Genomic DNA, 22,467 nt, shown 5'->3' with positions numbered 1-22,467 from the left:
GACAAATGAGGCAGCTCATGGTCTATTCCCTTTTCAATAGGGAAGTAGGATTTGTTTTACTTTATTTACTCTAGTCAATGCCTAGTTCATAGCAACCAGTGAGTGCATCCAGGAGAATAGGCTTCTCCTGAGCAACATGACCCAATCCTTTTGGGACATATGAGGTCCTCTCCATAACTATTCCATCCTTAAAGCTTGTAACAGGATCTTCTACACCTTCCGTCACCCACAAACCTGCCACCATGCCTTTTTCAGCTACTGCTCTGATTTCTCCCAATCCGTTCTTGGCCTTTGAGGGGATTGGTTACTGTAGGGAGGTCATAGGTCTCTGAAACCCAGCCTTTAGGGATGGTTGGCCATGGCTTTGTTTGAGCTCAGGGTCCAGTCACATTTTCTTTGGGTACAGTGAACACTGGCCACCTGTTCACAGATGTGCTCTCTCCCATGTTGACTAAATCCAGTAAGTAGACTTTAGCAGGGAAACATCCCATAGTCCTCTCAAGGATGGTAGGGGGAGCAGAGCACCAACACAAGAGACTCTGTCTATTCAACAACATTGAGCTTTCCCTGTGCATTTTAGAGGTAACTTATTCAGGTCAGTCCTGTCCAGGGTTTGGTGAAACAGTAATAAGTGAAATTCAATGCAGTGGGCTCAAGAAGTGCCCTCGACTATTATTATTATTATTATACAGTCTTTATAAAGCGCCAACAGTTCGCTCAGCACCATACATTACAAAGGGAGACAGAACATGCAACAGTACGAAAACAATACAATGTGATACACAAGGGGTTCGAGGGCCCTGCTCTTTTGAGCTTACAATCTAGGAGGGAGGGGATAGTGGTACAAGAGGAGATAGCTGTGGGGAATGGAGTGGTAGGAAGAGTGGAGGAGGTCGGCAGTTAGCAGGGGGTGGGGTAGGCTTCCCTGAAGAGGTGGGTTTTCAGGGTGCGCCTAAATGAGAGGAGAGTAGGTGATAGTCTGATGAATTGGGGTAGGGAGTTCCAGAGGATAGGTGATGTCCTGGAGAAATTCTGGAGGCGGGCATGGGAGGAGGAGACCAGGGAACTAGAGAGAAGGAGGTCTTGAGAGGAGCGGAGTGTGCGTGTTGGGTGGTACTTGGATATTAGGTCGGTGATTTAGTTTGGAGCAGTATGATGGACAGCTTTGTATGTCAGTGTTAGGATTTTGAATTTGATCCGTTGCGCAATCGGAAACCAGTGGAGGGATTGGCAGAGGGGGGTGGCGGAAACGGAGCGGTTGGTGAGGTGAATGAGTCTGGCTGCCGTGTTCAGGATCGACTGAAGTGGGGATAGCCTGTGGCGAGGCAGGCCAGTGAGGAGGGAGTTGCAGTAATCGAGTTGTGATATGATGAGGGAGTGGATGAGCTGTTTAGTGGTTTCTGGGGTTAGGAACGTGTGGATTTTGGCGATGTTGTGGAGGTGGACTCTGCTTGAGTTTGTTAGTGATTGGACTTGGGACTGGAAGAATAGGTTGGAGTCCAGAATGACACCAAGTACTCTGGCCTGCGGGGCAGGCCTAATAGTGGCATTGTTGGACATGATGGAGAAGTCAGTGGGGGGTGGTGTGCTAGCTGGGGGGAAGACTAGGAGCTTGGTTTTGGAAAGGTTCAGTTTAAGGAAGTGGAGCGACATCCAGTCTGATATGTCGTTTAGTAGGTTTGTGACTAAAGAGGTGCATGGAGGTGCACTTAAAATCTATGCCAGATTCTAAGCGTTCTACGTGTTTTTTTTTGGGGGGGGGGGTGTTGGCCATATGCACATGCTTTTCCATTCCAGTAAAATGTGACATTTACAAAAAAAAATAAAACAGCACGCAGATTGCCCACAGGCCACTCAAAATGCATATAAGACCCTTGGAGAGGTTTATGTGCTCTTATTTATTAAAAAAAAGGAGTCAGCATTGAAGTGTCTTCTGCTAGCAATTTCCTTTGTAAATGTCCAAATGTCCTTATTACTAGAGATGAGCGAAGAAATGAAAAATTCGATTCGGCTGATTCGGCGAATTCCAGTGTGAAATTCGATTCGATGCGAATTTCTCCGCTACGAAGATGACTTATTTAAAGGGTTTCTAGGCTTCAGAGAGCCTTTAAATTAGTGCAGAACACTGTACCTTTAATTTAAATGCCCTTGGAGATGAGGAAGGAGAAGGAAAAGGAGAAGGATGAGAAGAAGGAGAAGGAGAAGGATGAGAAGAAGGAGAAGGAGAAGGGTGAGAAGAAGGAGAAGGATGAGAAGAAGGAGAAGGATGAGAAGAAGGAGAAGGAGAAGGATGAGAAGAAGGAGAAGGAGAAGGATGAGAAGAAGGAGAAGGAGAAGGATGAGAAGAAGGAGAAGGATGAGAAGAAGGAGAAGGATGAGAAGGAGAAGGATGAGAAGGAGAAGGATGAGAAGAAGAAGGCTGAGAATAAGGAGAAGGATGAGAAGAAGGAGAAGGAGAAGGATGAGAAGAAGGAGAAGGATGAGAAGAAGGAGAAGGAGAAGGATGAGAAGAAAGAGAAGGATGAGAAGGAGAAGGATGAGAAGAAGAAGGATGAGAAGAAGAAGGATGAGAAGAAGGAAAAGGATGAGAAGAAGAAGGATGAGAAGAAGGAGAAGGATGAGAAGAAGGAGAATGATGAGAAGAAGGAGAAGGATGATAAGAAGGACAAGGAAGAGAAGAAGGAGAAGGAGAAGGATGAGAAGAAGGAGAAGGATGAGAAGAAGGAGAAGGATGAGAAGAAGGAGAAGGATGAGAAGAAGGAGAAGGATGAGAAGAAGGAGAAGGAGAAGGATGAGAAGAAGGAGAAGGATGAGAAGAAGAAGGATGAGAAGAAGGATGAGAAGAAGGAGGAGAAGGATGAGAAGAAGAAGGATGAGAAGAAGGAGAAGGATGAGAAGAAGGAGAAGGAAGAGAAGAAGGAGAAGGAGAAGGATGAGAAGGAGAAGGATGAGAAGAAGGAGAAGGATGAGAAGAAGGAGAAGGAGAAGGATGAGAAGAAGGAGAAGGATGAGAAGAAGAAGGATGAGAAGAAGGATGAGAAGGATGAGAAGAAGGAGAAGGATGAGAAGAAGGAGAATGATGAGAAGAAGGAGAAGAAGGAGAAGGATGAGAAGAAGGAGAAGGATGAGAAGAAGGAGAAGGATGAGAAGAAGGAGAAGGATGAGAAGAAGGAGAAGGAGAAGGATGAGAAGAAAAAGGATGAGGAGAAGGAGAAGGATGAGAAGAAGGAGAAGGAGAAGGATGAGAAGAAGGAGAAGGATGAGAAGAAGGAGAAGGATGAGAAGAAGGAGAAGGAGAAGGATGAGAAGAAGGAGAAGGAGAAGGATGAGAAGAAGGAGAAGGAGAAGGATGAGAAGAAGGAGAAGGATGAGAAGAAGGAGAAGGATGAGAAGGAGAAGGATGAGAAGGAGAAGGATGAGAAGAAGAAGGCTGAGAATAAGGAGAAGGATGAGAAGAAGGAGAAGGATGAGAAGAAGGAGAAGGATGAGAAGAAGGAGAAGGAGAAGGATGAGAAGAAAGAGAAGGATGAGAAGGAGAAGGATGAGAAGAAGAAGGATGAGAAGAAGAAGGATGAGAAGAAGGAAAAGGATGAGAAGAAGAAGGATGAGAAGAAGAAGAAGGATGAGAAGAAGGAGAATGATGAGAAGAAGGAGAAGGATGATAAGAAGGAGAAGGAAGAGAAGAAGGAGAAGGAGAAGGATGAGAAGAAGGAGAAGGATGAGAAGAAGGAGAAGGATGAGAAGAAGGAGAAGGATGAGAAGAAGGAGAAGGATGAGAAGAAGGAGAAGGAGAAGGATGAGAAGAAAAAGGATGAGGAGAAGGAGAAGGATGAGAAGAAGGAGAAGGAGAAGGATGAGAAGAAGGAGAAGGATGAGAAGAAGGAGAAGGATGAGAAGAAGGAGAAGGAGAAGGATGAGAAGAAGGAGAAGGAGAAGGATGAGAAGAAGGAGAAGGAGAAGGATGAGAAGAAGGAGAAGGATGAGAAGAAGGAGAAGGATGAGAAGGAGAAGGATGAGAAGGAGAAGGATGAGAAGAAGAAGGCTGAGAATAAGGAGAAGGATGAGAAGAAGGAGAAGGAGAAGGATGAGAAGAAGGAGAAGGATGAGAAGAAGGAGAAGGAGAAGGATGAGAAGAAAGAGAAGGATGAGAAGGAGAAGGATGAGAAGAAGAAGGATGAGAAGAAGAAGGATGAGAAGAAGGAAAAGGATGAGAAGAAGAAGGATGAGAAGAAGGAGAAGGATGAGAAGAAGGAGAATGATGAGAAGAAGGAGAAGGATGATAAGAAGGAGAAGGAAGAGAAGAAGGAGAAGGAGAAGGATGAGAAGAAGGAGAAGGATGAGAAGAAGGAGAAGGATGAGAAGAAGGAGAAGGATGAGAAGAAGGAGAAGGAGAAGGATGAGAAGAAGGAGAAGGATGAGAAGAAGAAGGATGAGAAGAAGGATGAGAAGAAGGAGGAGAAGGATGAGAAGAAGAAGGATGAGAAGAAGGAGAAGGATGAGAAGAAGGAGAAGGAAGAGAAGAAGGAGAAGGAGAAGGATGAGAAGGAGAAGGATGAGAAGAAGGAGAAGGATGAGAAGAAGGAGAAGGATGAGAAGAAGGAGAAGGAGAAGGATGAGAAGAAGGAGAAGGATGAGAAGAAGAAGGATGAGAAGAAGGATGAGAAGGATGAGAAGAAGGAGAAGGATGAGAAGAAGGAGAATGATGAGAAGAAGGAGAAGAAGGAGAAGGATGAGAAGAAGGAGAAGGATGAGAAGAAGGAGAAGGATGAGAAGAAGGAGAAGGATGAGAAGAAGGAGAAGGAGAAGGATGAGAAGAAAAAGGATGAGGAGAAGGAGAAGGATGAGAAGAAGGAGAAGGATGAGAAGGAGAAGGAGAAGGATGAGAAGAAGGAGAAGGAGAAGGATGAGAAGAAGGAGAAGGATGAGAAGAAGGATAAGGATGAGAAGGAGAAGGAGAAGGATGAGAAGGAGAAGGATGAGAAGAAGGAGAAGGAGAAGGATGAGAAGAAGGAGAAGGAGAAGGATGAGAAGAAGGAGAAGGATGAGAAGAAGGATGAGCAGAAGGAGAAGGATGAGAAGAAGGAGAAGGATGAGAAGAAGGAGAAGGATGAGAAGAAGGATGAGAAGAAGGATGAGAAGAAGGAGAAGGATGAGAAGAAGGACAGTTCTGTGACAGTTTCTGTCTATTTCTGACAGTTCTGGGACATTCACTCCATACAGCGGTTTCAACCGCTGTATGGAGGGAATGTCATAGAACTGTCAGAAATAGACTATTAATGACAGTTCTGGGACTGTCCTTCCATGCAGCGGTTGAAACATTGTATGTATTTGTTTCCATAAATGGATCCATTTATGGAAACAAATACATACAATGTTTCAACCGCTGCATGGAAGGACAGTCCCAGAACTGTCATTAATAGTCTATTTCTGACAGTTCCATGACATTCCCTCCATACAGCGGTTAAAACAGCTGTATGCAGTGAATGTCCCAGAACTGTCATAAATAGTCTATTTCTGATAGATCTGGGACATTCACTCCATACAGCTGTTTTAACCGCTGTATGGAGGGAATGTCATGGAACTGTCAGAAATAGACTATTAATGACAGTTCTGGGACTGTCCTTCCATGCAGCGGTTGAAACATTGTATGTATTTGTTTCCATAAATGGATCCATTTATGGAAACAAATACATACAATGTTTCAACCGCTGCATGGAAGGACAGTCCCAGAACTGTCATTAATAGTCTATTTCTGACAGTTCCATGACATTCCCTCCATACAGCGGTTAAAACAGCTGTATGCAGTGAATGTCCCAGAACTGTCATAAATAGTCTATTTCTGATAGATCTGGGACATTCACTCCATACAGCTGTTTTAACCGCTGTATGGAGGGAATGTCATGGAACTGTCAGAAATAGACTATTAATGACAGTTGTGGGACTGTCCTTCCATACAGCGGTTGAAACATTGTATGTATTTGTTTCCATAAATGGATCCATTTATGGAAACAAATACATACAATGTTTCAACCGCTGCATTGAAGGACAGTCCCAGAACTGTCATTAATAGTCTATTTCTGACAGTTCCATGACATTCCCTCCATACAGCGGTTAAAACAGCTGTATGCAGTGAATGTCCCAGAACTGTCATAAATAGTCTATTTCTGATAGATCTGGGACATTCACTGCATACAGCTGTTTTAACCGCTGTATGGAGGGAATGTCATGGAACTGTCAGAAATAGACTATTAATGACAGTTCTGGGACTGTCCTTCCATGCAGCGGTTGAAACATTGTATGTATTTGTTTCCATAAATGGATCCATTTATGGAAACAAATACATACAATGTTTCAACCGCTGCATTGAAGGACAGTCCCAGAACTGTCATTAATAGTCTATTTCTGACAGTTCCATGACATTCCCTCCATACAGCGGTTAAAACAGCTGTATGCAGTGAATGTCCCAGAACTGTCATAAATAGTCTATTTCTGATAGATCTGGGACATTCACTCCATACAGCTGTTTTAACCGCTGTATGGAGGGAATGTCATGGAACTGTCAGAAATAGACTATTAATGACAGTTCTGGGACTGTCCTTCCATGCAGCGGTTGAAACATTGTATGTATTTGTTTCCATAAATGGATCCATTTATGGAAACAAATACATACAATGTTTCAACCGCTGCATTGAAGGACAGTCCCAGAACTGTCATTAATAGTCTATTTCTGACAGTTCCATGACATTCCCTCCATACAGCGGTTAAAACAGCTGTATGCAGTGAATGTCCCAGAACTGTCATAAATAGTCTATTTCTGATAGATCTGGGACATTCACTCCATACAGCTGTTTTAACCGCTGTATGGAGGGAATGTCATGGAACTGTCAGAAATAGACTATTAATGACAGTTCTGGGACTGTCCTTCCATGCAGCGGTTGAAACATTGTATGTATTTGTTTCCATAAATGGATCCATTTATGGAAACAAATACATACAATGTTTCAACCGCTGCATTGAAGGACAGTCCCAGAACTGTCATTAATAGTCTATTTCTGACAGTTCCATGACATTCCCTCCATACAGCGGTTAAAACAGCTGTATGCAGTGAATGTCCCAGAACTGTCATAAATAGTCTATTTCTGATAGATCTGGGACATTCACTCCATACAGCTGTTTTAACCGCTGTATGGAGGGAATGTCATGGAACTGTCAGAAATAGACTATTAATGACAGTTGTGGGACTGTCCTTCCATACAGCGGTTGAAACATTGTATGTATTTGTTTCCATAAATGGATCCATTTATGGAAACAAATACATACAATGTTTCAACCGCTGCATGGAAGGACAGTCCCAGAACTGTCATTATAGTCTATTTCTGACAGTTCCATGACATTCCCTCCATACAGCGGTTAAAACAGCTGTATGCAGTGAATGTCCCAGAACTGTCATAAATAGTCTATTTCTGATAGATCTGGGACATTCACTCCATACAGCTGTTTTAACCGCTGTATGGAGGGAATGTCATGGAACTGTCAGAAATAGACTATTAATGACAGTTGTGGGACTGTCCTTCCATACAGCGGTTGAAACATTGTATGTATTTGTTTCCATAAATGGATCCATTTATGGAAACAAATACATACAATGTTTCAACCGCTGCATGGAAGGACAGTCCCAGAACTGTCATTATAGTCTATTTCTGACAGTTCCATGACATTCCCTCCATACAGCGGTTAAAACAGCTGTATGCAGTGAATGTCCCAGAACTGTCATAAATAGTCTATTTCTGATAGATCTGGGACATTCACTCCATACAGCTGTTTTAACCGCTGTATGGAGGGAATGTCATGGAACTGTCAGAAATAGACTATTAATGACAGTTCTGGGACTGTCCTTCCATGCAGCGGTTGAAACATTGTATGTATTTGTTTCCATAAATGGATCCATTTATGGAAACAAATACATACAATGTTTCAACCGCTGCATGGAAGGACAGTCCCAGAACTGTCATTAATAGTCTATTTCTGACAGTTCCATGACATTCCCTCCATACAGCGGTTAAAACAGCTGTATGCAGTGAATGTCCCAGAACTGTCATAAATAGTCTATTTCTGATAGATCTGGGACATTCACTCCATACAGCTGTTTTAACCGCTGTATGGAGGGAATGTCATGGAACTGTCAGAAATAGACTATTAATGACAGTTCTGGGACTGTCCTTCCATGCAGCGGTTGAAACATTGTATGTATTTGTTTCCATAAATGGATCCATTTATGGAAACAAATACATACAATGTTTCAACCGCTGCATTGAAGGACAGTCCCAGAACTGTCATTAATAGTCTATTTCTGACAGTTCCATGACATTCCCTCCATACAGCGGTTAAAACAGCTGTATGCAGTGAATGTCCCAGAACTGTCATAAATAGTCTATTTCTGACAGTTCTGGGACATTCACTCCATACAGCGGTTTCCGGCAAAAAGTGTATGTGCAGAGTTCCTCTATTCTGCAGATACACTTAGAGGAGCTCTGCAGATACACTTAGAGGAGCTCTGCACATACACTTTTTTCCGGTTTGGAATTATTCTTATTTTCATCCTACTTCTTCTTCTTCTTCTTCATCCTCATCCTCATCCTCTTCTTCTTCTGAGGATGAGGATGAAGAAGAAGAAGAAGAAGAAGAAGAAGTAGGATGAAAATAAGATTAATTCCAAGCCGGCAAAAAGTGTATGTGCAGAGCTCCTCTAAGTGTATCTGCAGAGCTCCTCTAAGTGTATCTGCAGAATAGAGGAACTCTGCACATACACTTTTTGCCGGCTTGGAATTATTCTTCTTTTCATCCTACTTCTTCTTCTTCTTCTTCTTCATCCTCATCCTCAGAAGAAGAGGATGAGGATGAGGATGAGGATGAGGAAGAAGAAGAAGAATGAAAAGAAGAATAATTCCAAGCCGGCAAAAAGTGTATGTGCAGAGTTCCTCTATTTCTGACAGTTCTCTCACAGCTTCTTCACATGTACAGCGGTTGAAATATCTGTATCCTAAATGGAAACTAATAGATACAAATTGTATCTATTAGTTTCCATTTAGGATACAGATGTTTCAACCGCTGTACATGTGAAGAAGCTGTGAGAGAACTGTCAGAAATAGAGGAACTCTGCACATACACTTTTTGCCGGCTTGGAATTATTCTTCTTTTCATCCTACTTCTTCTTCTTCTTCTTCTTCTTCTTCTTCTTCTTCATCCTCATCCTCATCCTCTTCTTCTGAGGATGAAGAAGAAGAAGAAGTAGGATGAAAAGAAGAATAATTCCAAGCCGGCAAAAAGTGTATGTGCAGAGTTCCTCTATTTCTGACAGTTCTCTCACAACTTCTTCACATGTACAGTGGTTGAAACATCTGTATCCTAAATGTAAACTAATAGATACAATGTTTCAACCGCTAAACATGTGTTCCTTCTGTCAGAGAACTGTCAGAAATAGCGGAGCTCACTGCAGGGACACTTTTGCCGGCTGATCGGGAAATGTTCGATTCGCGCACCCGAAGTAGGCAAAATTTCGGTTTCGACACGAATCGAATATTTCCTGAAATTCGACTCGAATTCCGGTTCGCCTAGTTCGATTCGCTCATCTCTACTTATTACTGCAGAACTTTCTGTACATCAAAAAGATGCACATGTGCCCCCTCACAGGCAGGATTATGGCATTTCCAGATGTGTTATTTAAAGGAGATGGTCATTTTTAATGCTTCTCTTTAAACATGTAAAAAAATCACTGCCCCTTACAAAATGGAATTTTTTTAAACTTTTTTAGACTGGCATGTATTCCCCAGAGCAGTGCCTACCATCCATGATTTTTTAACCCCGTTGCCTATTAGCCTAGAAAATGGGTATTTTTAACAGACACGGCTCCCATTCATTTCAATGGGGTTCAGGTTCAGCATCTGAACTTGTTCACTGAGACATAATCAAGCTGAACCCAGGGCAGTTTGGCTCATCCCTAATACTAATAGAATAATAAATAGATAAACATATATATATATACTGTATATATATAATTTTTTTTTTTGCATTCACAATAGGTCCATTTTAGGCTTTGTTTTTGTCAAAAATTAGCAGTTTTGATTATAAAAGTCTGCTTTCTTTCATACCATGCATAAATTGTTATATAGCTCATAATTATGAAACTCTCTGAAAAGTGTAAAACACAATGCCCAGATATAACTTGAAGGGTACTATTCTGTTCTTGTAATCTCCATTAGCATTGATCAAAATTTAGCAATAAATGCAAGACATGACTAGAAAAGTGCAATGTATTGTTAATAAATCAAGGCAAACATTCCACTTTCTAAAAGAGGCAGTAATGGGAGCACAGTGACAGTGATTGAAAAGGCCATTCAGTTTCCCATAATATAAAAACCTAGACTTATAAATTGTAAAAAACCAGCATCGCCTTACAGGCATCCACTGTGCCGCATAACCTGGATTTATGCTTATTCCATAAATATGGATTAGAGATCAGACCAGCTACAAATCCATTATAGATAAGATCAGAGGGAGCAGAAAAGTGTAAGTGTTATGTAAGTTGGAGATTTAATGAAACAGGGCTTTAGAGAGGTTGGCAGGTATGTAGAAAAACAAGGCTTGTTTATAATATTCAAGCAGAGGAGGCAAAATGAAGCTATTAATTCAGACTACTCTCTCTTGAGTTGAACACCTGCTCTTTTAGTAGATAATTCCATTATATACTGGAGGACTTGTTAATGCATTGTTCCTACTTCAGAGTTGGTTTTTATCCATCTATGATACATTTTTTACTGTTTTTGCATGAAGAGCTACAGTGAAAATATTAAGTAACTGCAATAAAGTTTCATACTATATAAAATGATGCGTCCTGATTGGTAGAACATATCTAGGAATGTTTTGATGATTGCAGTTGCTGTTTGTTATGTTCTCCCTATAATATAATATAAGTTATGCACGACTGCAAGAATGTCACAAGCTTAGTGTATCCAAAAATCCAGTAACAGACAGAATTAATATGACAAGGCTGTGTCTGATTTTTTTTCAGCCTTAGAACTAGGGGGATGTTAAGGTGGGCCCCTGTCCAAGCCCAAGGACTAAGATAATGCCATCATAGACTCATAGCCCATTCACTTCTAAAGCCCTTTAGAATTACTTAATTATTCTGCAGTGGAATTAACTGCATGTACAATGTAAGGTGAAAAGGCCTTTCTGCAAATCAGTAAGGCTCTGCTGCAAATATGTACCTGTTGGGTATTACTTATGAAAATTAGGGCACAGGAATTCTTGTATTTTCAGCCATCAATATCAAGCTAATTTTACTGAATATAATTCTAGTGGAAATCAGATGGTAAAAAAATATCAGTACATCTATAACTCAAGAAATAATAAAAACAAAACAATTAAAAAAGCAACCATCTTAAAATGTTCCTGTAATATGACAGCACTGAGTACATAGTGTTCTTGTTCAGTGGAAATATATTCTAAGGTTCTACCATCTTTATTCTGTTTCATGCCAGATAGTGGGTCCCATGCAGCCTTATAATACATGTGAGTTTCTTCCCAACCTAGGTATGTTAATGGCATTTCCTGGCCACTAGAGTTATGACAGAGACAATAAGACATTGTTGAATGCTTTTTATTTATATATTTATTATTTTTTATATATAATATTATATTTAACATTACTCACTACTTTAAAAAAAAGTTTCCATATGTTTTTTATCAATTGTGAAGAAAATGTAACTTTACCATGAAAAATTCTCCTTTCACTTTTAAAATTGATGAGATTCTATTTAATTAGTCAAGTTCAAAGATGTCACAAATGATAATCTATGGCTTGTTAAATGCGGAAGATGCTTAACTGAAGAGTTTTTAGAAATATATTCACACATACACTATATTGCCAAGAGTATTGGAACACCCCTCCAAATAATTGGATTCAGGTTTTCCAATCACCTCCATGGCCACAGGTGTATAAAATCAAGCACCTAAGCATGCAAACTGCTTCTATAAACATTTGTGAAAGAATGGGTCGCTCTCCGGAGCTCAGTGAATTCAAGCATGGTACTGTGATGGGTTGCCACCTATGCAATAAGTCCATCCATGAAATTTCCTTGCTACTAAATATTCCACAGTCCACTGTTAGTGGTATTATAACAAAGTGGAAGCAACTGGGAACAACAGCAACTCAGCCACAAAGTGGTAGGCCACGTAAAATGACATAGTGGGGTTAGCGCATGTAAAAGCGCATAGCACACAGCAGTTGCCAACTGTCTGCAGAGTCAATAGCTAAAGACCACCAAACTTCATGTGGTCTTCAGATTAGCACAACAACAGTTGTGAGTGCTCCATGGAATGTGTGTCCAAGCCTTACATCACCAATTGCAATGCAAACTATCGGATGAAGTGGTGTAAAGCATGCCGCCACATGACTCTAGAGAAGTGGAGACATGTTCTCTAGAGTGATGAATCATGCTTCTCTCTCTGGCAATCCAATGGACGTGTCTGGGTTTGGTGGTTGCCAGGACAACAGTACTTGCCTGCCTGCATTGTGCTAGGTGCAAAGTTTGGTGGAGGGGGGGATTATGGTGTGGGGTTGTTTTTCAGGGTTCGGGCTTGGCCTCTTAGTTCGAGACAATTTCATGCTCCCAACTTTGTGGTAACAGTTTGGGGATGGCCCCTTTTTGTTCCAACATGACTGTGCACCAGTGCCCAAAGCAAGGTCCATAAAGAGATGGATGAGCAAGTCTGGGGTGAATGAACTTGATTGGCCTGCAAAGAGTCCTGACCTCAACCCAACAGAACACCTTTGGGATGAATTAGAGCAGAGACTGCGAGCCAGGCCTTCTCGTCCAACATCAGTGCCTGATCTCACAAATGCACTTCTGGAAGAATGGTCAAACATTCCTATAGGCACACTCTTTGTGAACAGCCTCCCCCAAAGAGTTGAAGCTGTTATAGCTGCAAAGGGTGGGCCAACTCAATATTGAACCCTACGGACTAAGACTGGGAAGTCATTAAAGTTCATGTACGTGTAAAGGCAGGTGTCCTAATACTTTTGGCAATATAGTGTATATCTCTAGCTGGCTGGCCAGCCTATGTTACTGTTGTAATCAGTTCTGTCTAATTTAAACAATTCTGTGTAGTTCACCAAATTGTCTGGTAGTTTTTGCCTTACTCTAGTCTTCAGGACTTTCAAGCGATGCATGATTTCCAGAACTGCAGGTAGGAGCACAAGTACTATACATTTTAATAGAATACATTTAATCATTTCATATACGAACAGGTACTATTAGTAGTCCAGTGGACCATATTGTGGAAAGGCTGTAAAATTTACAATGTTTGAACTGGAAATAATGTGTGATAACCTCCAAGCTTATAACACTGTAGCATACAAAATGTGTTACCTTGCAATGACAAACAGGACACAGCTCACTCCAAGGTAGGCAAGGAGGATATACATCCAGATATCAGGAGAGAGAGGGTTCAAGAAGGAGAAGACACTGGGACTGGTACCATTAGCCTTTCTGTACAGGATGCTAATTCCAAGGGTCATGAATGGTTTGGAGAAATCAATGACCTTCTCTCGGACATGGGTGATGGTGAGAGGAGCAACTGCCAGGTCAGCTTTCTGAAACAGAAAAAAAACAAAGGGCTATAGAATGCAGAAACTGCAGAATTTAACATTCTTAGCAAACAAAAGTTCAGCAGGATGTGTAATACAAAATTGTCAATGATAAGAAAACCTTCTGAGCTTTATTTCTGATTTCATCCAGTCTGCAAATTCTATATTTCCATAAACTACAGTCTTCTGAAATCACATGTTGAACCTTCCCTTTACAAGACACTATACTAGAACTCATGTCCTCCACTATTTTTCAATAATTATATATGTGTTTTGACAAATAGGAGTTCTCAGTTTGAACCAAGCATATTTGTAATTTTCATAGGAGATAGCCATATCTATTGATAGCTATGCCATTCCGAAACTGGTTTGCACACCAAATTGTCCACATAAATGAGCATGATTCATAATTTTCTTTTCAAAGGTCATTCACAAAAAAGGACAAAATAATGGATGAATGTGTCACAGAGAGATACATCACATTTATCCATATTGAGATATACCTTTTCAAAGCACTTATAGTAATGTAAAGACAAGGCAAGTGCATTTGAAGCAAATAAGGCTAGTTCACAGCAAAGTGCCAGTTTGTGTTGAAAATCACTTCATCAAATCTGTGCTTTAGAAAGTAGGTTGCAGCTCTCATGGGGGGCTTGTAATAAAATCATGATGATTTTATATGTGGATCTAACATGAAAAATGTCTAAAGAGAGATCACCAATCCTTGTCTTGTGGTGTCATTAAACTTCAGGTCAAATCACTTCATATCAGTTCCTCTGTGATCTAGTTTTAAAGATTTTTCTGCATGCTTCCTAAAAATAAAACTCCATAAAACCAAGGAAAAATGAACATGATTTTAAAATTGTGACACATTTACAGAGACTCTAAACTTGATATACAAGTTGCTCTATAACTAACAGCAATGTGCCAGTTCAGTAATTCTTACTTTTTGATGGAATAAGGGTTCATGCACACTGGTTTAAAAATGCCAGCGCCCTTGGCAGAAAACACCCTCATTTTGAGCTTTTTTAATTCTAGCTTTTAAGTTAGTTTAGGCGAGTTTAGCATTTTTTTCTGCCAAAAAACTGCCCTCAAAAAAACAAAATAGAAGGTTGACCTACTGTACTTCTACTGGCAAAATGCAAAACTCCCCTTCAAAGCAGTGTTTTTTGAGGCAGTGTGCATAGACCCTTAATTCAGTTAAAAAAGACTGTAGTACTACCTTGGTCTTGGTGTTGAAAGGTAAATAGTTACCACCTGGCCTAAGGAACAGTTAGCTGGTTCTTTGGGCCCCTTACCTATTTGCTACACTGCAAATGAAAACCTTTTGTTGATATAGCAATGCTTCATGTTAACCACTCTATAGCATTGTTTTTTTTTTCCTAGTCAAGTGTTCCAACTATTAAAATATTTCTGCATCAAAGATGAATGAGCAAAGCTATATATTTAAACTTCTAGTCGCATAATGAGTTAATCGTGTAGAGACTATTGGAGTTTCTGGAGATTAAATCAAATCTAAATATAGGAATCAAATGGAATGCCACACCCTGTTAGTACATTGTGTAATTACAATGTGTAATTCTATTAAATGAACTAATTTTGCATCTAAAGACTTCATAGTAGAGATGTGGAGGATACTTGCTCACAAACCTATAACCTCAAGGACATAGAAGAAAGACTATCTCCTACAGTCCTGCAGTCTCATAGGACAATTAAGGGGGAATAAAAACTCCTCCTACAAGTTTTAACCAGTGCTCTTTTGGACACTGATATAAGTCCCAAGACTAACTGCTGATGAAAAAGGTATTTAACAGTTTATGTTTACTAAAAGAATTGCATATCCATATTCTGTGTACTGTGGGAGACCTGATATAGAGAATGCAGTGTCCTGGGTTTAGTAACATTTTAAATCATACCAGCAATGTGTATAAACAGACACTTTCAAAAAAGAATGTAAAATAAACATTAATGCAAAAAAACTAGTATAATAACAACAGTAAAATTAATAATAATCAATTAGAAAGTAATAAAACATATGCAAACAAAAAAGTGCTTCCTGTAACTTCCTGTGCACTAAACTCATATCCTAATTATTAACTGATATTAACTTTCCTAAATATACTCTCTGAACTTTACAACACCCTCCCACTTTTGTAATAGAGATGAGGAGGAGTTTGCAGGGCCTTGTAATTTACCTGCCCTGGTGAACTGTCAGGGCAGGGCTGTGGAATGGACAGGTAGGCCTAGTGGCAGGGTAACGCACTGACTGACGACAACCACCACCAACAGACTGAAGTCCCTCAGGGCACGGAGTCTAAGTCCCGGGCTGCCCTTCACCAGGGCCCCTGATGGTGGGGATGGACTTGACGCAGCCAGGAACCAGGTCGCGGCCCCCGAGACACCCCGGCTGTGGTAATGGCCGCCGCCAATGGCGTGTAGCTGGTAGGAATGACAATAGGGTAGTCAGGCAGGCCGGGTCGACAACAACGGGACAAAACGGTACAGAACAGTAGACAAGAATCACAGGTCACGGGCCGGGTTCAGCAACAGAAGGTCAGATGAAAGGAAAACACAGAGAAGGGTCTAGTCACAAGCCGAGTCAGATACCAGAAGAGTCACGAGAGTATACACAGAGCTGCAGCAACACAAAGACACAAGACACAAGTGCAAAGAGCATGTGCGGATCACAGGCTTATATGTACTCAGCCACACCCCTCTGGGGGATGGACCTCAGAGACCTGAAGGCATAAAAGACTCCCACCATGCTCTGCAGAAATCCAAGATGGACGCCAGTTCATGAAGCTGCACAATCTCTGGGAAAAGGTAGGACCTTGACATGAACAGATAAATGGTTCCAAAGATATCCTTACCAGTTCACCAGGGCAGGACCTTGCAAATTACCTTATTCAGATAACCCCTACACATTCTCATACCTCCTTCCTTGGGGAAACCAAATGATTGGAAAAACCCTGTGTCTTCAGACTATTGACAAGAAAACCCATGCTGGTTTTGTTAGCTATTTGTTCTTGAAACACAGTGAGAAGTTTCATAACATGGAGTCATACATTTACTAGCCCTCTGTATACAGGGATAACATCCAAGTAAAAAGGGGGGGACTGGAAGTGTTAAGTTCAGGATTGCAGTAGACTCATAGGTAAACTGCAAGTGAAGCAGACTTGAAGAAGTCCTCTCTTCTCTGTTCACTATTTTTTTCTTGTTAACTCATTTGTAATGATTTCTTTGGAAAAAATAGACCCGTTTATAGGATACGTTGTGGTTCATCTAAAGAAAGAAGGCATTTAGAAACATTTTCATTTAACCCAAAGACTGGTCCATCTGGTCTATCAAAACACATTATTATTGTACAGAGGGGATGGTTGTGGGAGGAAAAACAGAGACATTAAAACAGTTTAGAGCTGAATATGTAGGAAGTTGAGCTATTAATTAAATGTACTGATGGGTTTTAAATTAGAGCGATGTGATGTTTATCTGGCATTTTGACTTTGCTGCATTTGCCAAACAAAATAAGTAATTACCCTGGCAACTGCTGTATTATCCTGGATGCAGTATCACAATGAAATGTAGCATGCCACTACAATCAGATGCATGCAAACACATTAATTGTTATGTGGCCTAAATCTGAGATGTTCTACTTTAGTTACATTTAAAATCCTTATTGGGAACATTTGTTTTACTGCTTATTTTAAGCTTTGAGTCTTCTCAGTTAAAAACTATTTTGTTCAGATTTTTTTGGCAGTGGTGTGCTGCCTTAGGACAATTAAGTTAACACACACAAGGGAGAGTCTGAAATGATTTAATTTCATTGAGTAGACCTGTAGTTTGAAATAAATTCAGAAATATTTTGAATCGACATAGTAATATACAAAAGAAATATGGCCAATTGTGAAAAAAACATCCTGGAATGAATTCAGTATTCTCTGCATCCGCTTAATGTTGCCATTATCATAAATTATATCAAGGATAAAGGGATATAGTGCTAGAACATCCATGTAAATAACAAAAAAAATAGGGAAAATTATAGCAGAAGATTAGGAGATTATATACACAATCTGTGTTTGTACTTATGAGTAGAATGCATGTTAAAAGCTAATGTGTTGTATGAATTTTTGCCACATTAACTACTGAGTATGTACATATTCTTCAAAATTGTCAATTTCTAAACCTGAAAGAAAAACAGTTTTGGTGAGGCTGGAGGGGGGCACAGATTTGCAATGATGGGGAATGAAGAGCATTTCCTTTTCTCTGACTCTTAGCGACTTTCACTGTCTACTTCCTTAGACAATTTAACACAACTGAACAGGGACTCTGATTCTTAACAAACAGACCAACTATTTCCCCAACTGCATTGGTTTCCAACATGGTTCCACAACCCATCAAAACCTCTTCTGTACCCTAAGGAACAGCCCAGGATTCTTTAGAGGAATATTAACATTATCCTGCCTCTTCAAATGCACTGTGCTGCAATTGGTCATATTTCTTTTGTATATTACTATGTCGATTCAAAATATTTCTGAATTTATTTCAAACTATAGGTCTACTCAATGAAATTAAATCATTTCAGACTCTCCCTTGTGTGTGTTAACTTAATAGTCCTAAGGCAGCACACCACTGCCAAACAAATCTGAACAAAATAGTTTTTAACTGAGAAGACACAAAGCTTAAAATAAGTAGTGCCAATGCCACTTTTGTTGTGGCTCTAGTCTCTATACCCAGAACATATTTCCAGTGCATCCACTGTTCCTTTAAATTTTGACTTTTGAGCCATTGTCTATGCACTCCAAATGATAGACCAGGCTTGGTCCTGTATTGACATCCAATTGAAGAGGAGTATTTTGTTGAAACCATTAGTGATCTATCTCAAGAAGGCCTAAGGTGGACACAACCCCCACTCTTGTGTTTCTATTTGATAATAGACAACCTAGAGAGGCCTAAAGACACCACTTTATGATATAGCTGAAACAATCGGCAGTGGCAACCATCATGCCTCCATCATAGGATTATAGCAAAGTTATTGTTATTCAAACAGCACTCCTACCACACTCATCAACAGGATTGTTTTATCCGTGTTTACTTTTCTTTGTCTTTGTATCTCCCATGAGTTCTCACTTAAAGGAAGAAGGAGCATCAAGAACAGGGATCTCCAAACTGCAGCCCAGGGGCCAGATGCATCTCTTTGCTTGCTTTCATCCGGCCTTTGAGGCACTATTCTTTTCACTGACACTAACAATGGGGCACTTTTTCTCCCACTGACACCAATGATGGGGCATTGTTTAACCCCACTGATGCCATGATATTTTCTACTCCCATTGGCCACATTCCAGCCCCCCTAAGGTCTGAAGAACATTAAACTGGCCCTTTGTTTAGAAAGTTTGGAGACTCCTGATCTAGAGGCTCAATGACCATTTTTAAGCTCATATGGAGAAAAACAGCAGCATTTCTGGCAAAATTTTGACTTCAGTGTACACCCAACAACTACCATAAGTAAAAGCAACTATCATACATTGCTTTATTGCTGTATTTTATGAGTTCATACTGACTGTTTTCTCTGTGATGTGAACCAGTTTCACCCCCACCATGCTCTTTTCAATAAAGGCTCAAGATCTGTTCATATTTGACTTTCTGAAGTTCCATTAATAGGGCATTTAGAGCTGAGAAAATGCAATTACATATGCAACACCTTGTAAAAATTACAAGCATATCCAACGCTCAGATGATGATAAAATGTAATAAGGATGATGGATTAGTAGACAAGTCCATATACATAATAATAGGTAACAATTGACATGGTCAGAGCCGCACCGATTTCAAAAGTAGTGCACTACTTTTGTTGTGACTTGTGTCAGATGTCTTGCAAATTGCAAAGAAATTGGGTTTGATGTGACTGGGGTGTAAGTGCAGTGAGCAAAGCCAGCTCTCTCCAAATCAGTGAAACTGGCGATCGCTGCAGGGAGTGGGGAGAGATCCGTTGGAGATGAGGTACACAGTGTCCCGTCAAGTGCTCCCGCCGAATAACCAGGGTATTTGACAGGTGCTGTGAATGACAGGTGGGTGGGTCTCAACGTGTTTCTGAGGCTCCACCTCCTTTATCAAACAGGCCTGCCCCTAAAACAACAGGGAATATAACGGCTGTCAAATTAGCAGGGAACAATAGGAGATAGAGAAGTAGGAGGAATCGAAGAATCAGAATAAAGGAGGGAAAGAAAACACCATGGGGGAATAGTATTAAAATTCAAGTCAAACTGGATCAAAGAAACGAGACCGCAATGGGGCAATGCATAAAAATAAGAGCCACAATAAATCTACATGCATATCTTTGGCTCTTATTTTTATGCATTGCCCCATTGCAGTCTCGAATGTGCCTTTTGAATAAAGTTCAACTGTTTTTATTTACACTGACCTGGTGCCCTGCTTTGCGTTTTTCCTCTTGCATTTGGATCTGAGCTGTTGGTAAGCTTTGCTGGATATTTTAGAAAAGTATTAATCCTTTGGAACAGTGCACTTTCTATTCTTCTTCTGCTGAGTCATAACACTTATCAGTTTTACCGTTTTAAAGAGAGCCTGTTGGTAGTTTGTTTATCATCCTGATTTGTTTGGCATGCTCAACTGGCTCATTTCCAAGCATTTTAATTAATAGGCCACTCTGTTCACTGCATGACAATTCTAAGCCTCTAACAGCATTTGGGAAGGAAGATCGCCAGGCCCTTTTTAAATCCTTTAGTGACTAACTTGAAAAAGTTGATTCATTCACAGGAATCTGTGAATGAATGACCTGCAAGCCCTGTCTGCCACCATGGCACATGGGCTGTAGTTCTGTAGTTTTCAACGAACTGTGAGGGCGCTGGTGAGTGTTCATTGACACTTCCTACGACTTTCAAACAGAAAGCCTGTACAGAGGTATGGGCTGAAAGCTGTAGGCAATGCTCTCCAGGCTCCTGAGAAAATAAATAATCCATGCACATTTTTTTTTACCTGCAAAAAATATGTGCATTTAATATTTTTTTAAGGTGAACTTAGCCATTAAAGATTTGACATGGATGACTGGGCTTTTGTTCTTGCACGATACAAAACAGACTTTTCCTGAAAGTGACACATTTGAGCTAGTAGATGCAGACTTAGATGCTGAAATTCATCCTGATGTCTCTGCACTTCATACAGTAACTTCTGAACAGGAATGTCAATCATTCAAGCTATTGCCTAGTCTACATAGTTCAGTCATTTAAATGTGACCCAACATGTGAAAGTAATTGTAATGGCTGGCATCATTGCTAAAAGATTGAAAGGGAAATTGCACATTACATATATCCTTATTAACCCCTTCACACCGAGTGTACGCAAATATGCAGCCTCTCAGTGGCTGAGCCTTGATGCTGAGCAGCCGCATATTTGTGTACCGTTTGTAAACAAACATGTGCTGAGAGCGGCGCGCCCTGCATGCTCCCAGCACATGTATCAGTATCCCACGGAAAGGTCCTGATCTCTTCTTGCGATCGGGACCTTTTCTGATCATGTGACCGCCGTGACAGCCAATTACGGTGGTCACGGGACCCTAAACTCCTCTCGGCCTCCCAGTGTCAGAAACCCCTTTAAGTACCGGGAGGCGCCAGTGCGAAAGGGCTAATGTTGGCCTCACAAATGTTTAAGAATGCCTTCAAGCCTTGGTTAAAGGGCTATACGAGTATAAGGTTTACCTTAAATAACAAAGGAATGTGACTATTTGGACAAGACCACTGCTCTCCTTTTTGTTTGCATGGGGGGGGTGGGTTGTCGATTGCTTACACGTAGGTCCAGTATATAACACACAGCTAGACTGGAAATATTTGTCTCATGTCAGAGCTGCAGTATGTGGTCACCAGTGTGCCATGCCATATAATGGAGTGACCCATGACAGAAATAGCATCTTTAGTTAAATATTCTTAATATTTATTTATTATAGGTACTTATATAGCGCCGTCAATTTACGCAGAGCTTTACATATATATATTATACATTCACATCAGTCCTTAACCCTCAAGGGGTGTACAATCTAAAGTCCCTAACGTACATTCATACACATACTAGGGCCAATTAAGACAGGATCCAATTAACCTACCAGCATGTCTTTTGGAGTGTGGGAGAAACCAGAGTACCTGGAGGAAACCCACGCAGGCACAGGGAGAACATGCAAACCCCAGGTAGGAGGTGCCATGGCTTGGATTCGAACCAATGACCCTAGTACTGCCAAGCGGAAGTGCTAACCATTTAGCCACTGTGCTGCCCGTATTCTTGTTTTATTTTCTTTTTCTTTATCTGTATCTGTCATTACCTGTAATAAATGTTTTACTTATAAGTATTTGTGTGATCTCTCTTTGCACATACCGAATACAACCTCAAAAACATAACAAAACAAAGGTCAGTTCAGTCTTTGCACTGTGCAGCACACTTTTCAAAGTGGCTTACTGAAGGTAAGTGGCCACCTTAGGGAAGCAAATTGGAACCAGATGAGAAAAACCCTCTAACAGTTCCTGGCCATCATTACATTTGTTCTTTGTTGGGGCAACTAAAGAACTGCAAATTTCTTTGACCACTGACACCAAAGGAGAGGAAAGATTCCTGAGCAATCAGGTCTGTATGTGCGCTTTTAACCATTCTTATTTCCCTCACATAGGAGGGGTCTTGTAGCTCATAGAATTCTTGACTTTATGCATTCTTACCTACAAGTAGGGACTGCAAGGCTCACTCAGGAGAGTCTAAAAACAATTATGGCAACTCTTAGCAATCATCAGTAAAAGAACTTTAACATCAGTTTCACAGGACCCTGTAGA

General features: G+C 40.6%; 1 protein-coding gene across 1 annotated transcript in view; it reads right to left on the bottom strand.

Annotated features, from left to right (window-relative positions):
• Nucleotides 1–22,467, bottom strand: part of GRIK3 (glutamate ionotropic receptor kainate type subunit 3) — a 708,422-nt gene that overhangs the window by 108,965 nt on the left and 576,990 nt on the right. Inside the window, exon 11 of the mRNA XM_089688809.1 lies at nt 13,431–13,654. Coding sequence (XP_089544935.1) covers nt 13,431–13,654 — 224 coding nt within the window. The remainder of the gene's footprint in view (nt 1–13,430; nt 13,655–22,467) is intronic.

This window comes from Staurois parvus, unplaced genomic scaffold (assembly GCF_062004578.1).
Source record: "Staurois parvus isolate SC_StPar_1 unplaced genomic scaffold, SC_StPar_1.0 ptg000454l, whole genome shotgun sequence".
Lineage (NCBI taxonomy): Eukaryota > Metazoa > Chordata > Amphibia > Anura > Ranidae > Staurois > Staurois parvus.
Note: the sequence above shows the minus strand (reverse complement) of the source record. Positions and strands in the feature narration are given on the sequence as shown.